Source organism: Diachasma alloeum, unplaced genomic scaffold (assembly GCF_001412515.2).
Source record: "Diachasma alloeum isolate Michigan unplaced genomic scaffold, Dall2.0 Dall_scaffold_00289, whole genome shotgun sequence".
Classification (NCBI taxonomy): Eukaryota; Metazoa; Arthropoda; class Insecta; order Hymenoptera; family Braconidae; genus Diachasma; species Diachasma alloeum.
This window is the reverse complement of record NW_021680428.1, coordinates 909,008-911,440: the sequence shown is the minus strand read 5'-3', so window position 1 is coordinate 911,440 and position 2,433 is coordinate 909,008. Positions and strand designations below refer to the sequence as shown.

General features: G+C 30.7%; 1 protein-coding gene across 1 annotated transcript in view; it reads left to right on the top strand.

Moving 5' to 3' along the window:
• Window positions 1–2,427, top strand: part of LOC107038854 (lysosome-associated membrane glycoprotein 1) — a 6,908-nt gene extending 4,481 nt beyond the window's left edge. The window contains exons 3-5 of the mRNA XM_015258160.2: window positions 1,011–1,233; window positions 1,328–1,513; window positions 2,142–2,427. Of these exons, the coding sequence (XP_015113646.1) occupies window positions 1,011–1,233; window positions 1,328–1,513; window positions 2,142–2,281 (549 nt within the window). The 3' untranslated portion in view covers window positions 2,282–2,427. The remainder of the gene's footprint in view (window positions 1–1,010; window positions 1,234–1,327; window positions 1,514–2,141) is intronic.
• Window positions 2,428–2,433: the final 6 nt, after the last annotated feature.

Genomic DNA, 2,433 nt, shown 5'->3' with positions numbered 1-2,433 from the left:
GTTTTGGGGAGTTTTAATTAATTTTTAATCGAGTTTGTTTTTGTTTTTGATGAATTTTTTATATAATTTTGGGGGTTTGTTAGTTTGTGATTTTTTAAAAATAGTTTTGAGGTTGAATTAATTTTAAATCGAGTTTGTTTTTGTTTTTTATGAATTATAATTTTTTTTTAGATTGTCGAAAGTTTTATTCAACACCATAAATTCATCATTTTATTTTTATTTTTTAAGACTGCTTATGAATTGGATACTGTTACATGTGAGTCATGTTCTAGTAATGTGAAACGACGTCTTCAATTGCATATTTATTCAGAACTGATAAGAATCCTTTGTTTGAAATAATTTTCTCTCTGATTCGAGAGAAATTTATTTTTGGTATTTTTGGGGTTTGATCAGTCTCGTGATGCTTATTTTTTAATAATAATAACAATAATAATAATAGCTTTTGAATTAATTTCGAATGAAGTTTGTTCTTAAGGAATTGTCATTTTTTAATGATTTGTTGAAGATTGTATTCAAAACCATAAATTCCTAAATTTATTTGTTTTTAACTGTTTAATTGCAATTTTTTTTCAAAAGTCATAAGAACCTTTTATTTCAATAAAAAACATTTTTAATTCGAGAGAATTTTTTTTTTGTAATTTTGGGGTTTTATCATTCTTGTGGTGTCTCTTCTAAAAATAGTCTTGTAGACCTTGAATTAATTTCGAGGGCAGTTCATTCAACTCATTATCGACAACGCCAAAAAAATAATCTCCGCTCATTCAACTTTTTTTCGTTTTTTATTTTTTAATGAATTGTTATTTTTTGTTGTTCACGATTTGTTGGTTTTATTTGAACAAATTAATTGTTCTTATTTGAAAAAATTACTTAATTCTCGAATTTGTATTTTATTTTCATTTTTTTTTTCATTTTTTATTGTTTTAATGAATTGTCTTTTTTTACTTTTCATGATTTGTTGGTTTTATTTAAACAAATGAATTAATTGTTGAACTTGTATTTTAATGTTGAAGACTGCTCATGAATTGATAACTGTACCGAGTGACAATCGGACGACAAATGCAACTGGAGTTTGTGGGGACAAAGAGCAAGTGATTAACATCAAGTGGAGGCCCACGGGAGCTGACTCCGACGACTCAGTGGTCCTGCACTTCGTGAAGAATGACGCCAAGTCCTACTCCCTCCACCACATTGAGGCGTACGTCACCCCGAAGCAGTTGCCCAGAATCAAAACGAGTGAGTGATAATCAGATAAACTTCAATTCACTTCAATTTCAGTCAGGTGTAATGGCAGTTAAATTGGCACAATTAATTTTTTTCTCGATTGCAGATGGAACGGTGATGATGATTCACAATGCCAGTGAATACAAAACGTCGCTGAGCAATTCTTACAGATGTATGAGAGCTCAGGAGCTGAAGATGGCAGCGAATGTAACGAATGCAACTGCAATTGCCAAGATTTCTGATTTACAGTTCCAGGCGTTCAGGGCTGATAAATCACCGACGTTTGGATATGGTGAGACTATAACTTTATTTATTTAGTTATTCATCTGCCTATTTATTGATTTTTCATTTTTTTTTAAATGAAGACATGAATTTTTTAAAGGAAATATTTCTTCTACTTTTAGATTTTTTCTATAATCTAATGTTTTCTTCATTTTTTTCCACCTTCACAATTTTATTGAGGATATCCTGGTGCCTTGGCTATTTTTTCTTCAGTAAAATTCTTTCCTACTTTTGCAGTAAAGTTTAAACAATTTTAATTATTCATTTATAAACAACGAGTGTTTAAAAACTAATAATTTTGTGCAAAATGTAATTTGAATGACGCTGAATATTCATGATTTTATTCAAATTTTTCTCACGCAGTTTAATTAACAAATTTTATGATTGAAAATGGCTAAATCTACAGTGGGATATCCTCAATTAACAATTAAATTCATTAAATTAAATGAATGCGTAATGATTAATTTAATTTAATGAATTTAAATTGATTAGTTTAATTAAAAAATCTATTTTATTTGAATTAACTAATTTAATTACTGTAATTTAATGGATTAGGAGTAAATGGTTAAAATGTTTTAACTTCGAAAATTCGTTTTGATGAATACAAATGATGAAATTATTCCGAATTTAATTTCCAGCGGAGGATTGTACATTTGAAACTCAGGATGTGGTGCCGATAGCAGTTGGCTGTGCCCTAATAGCCCTCGTGGTTATCGTATTAGTAGCCTACCTAGTTGGGCGCAGGCGAAGTCAGGCGCGTGGCTACGTTAGCATGTAAAAAAGTATCAGAGGACCACTAACCGAAAGTTTGTTGAGATCCAGCCAACGAAAAACTACTGCAATCTAATCAACAAACAGTTATGCAGCTGGGTGGATGATTCCCCTATTTCCTAAGTACGTTTATTCGTTACCCCCCCCCCCCCCCCCCCC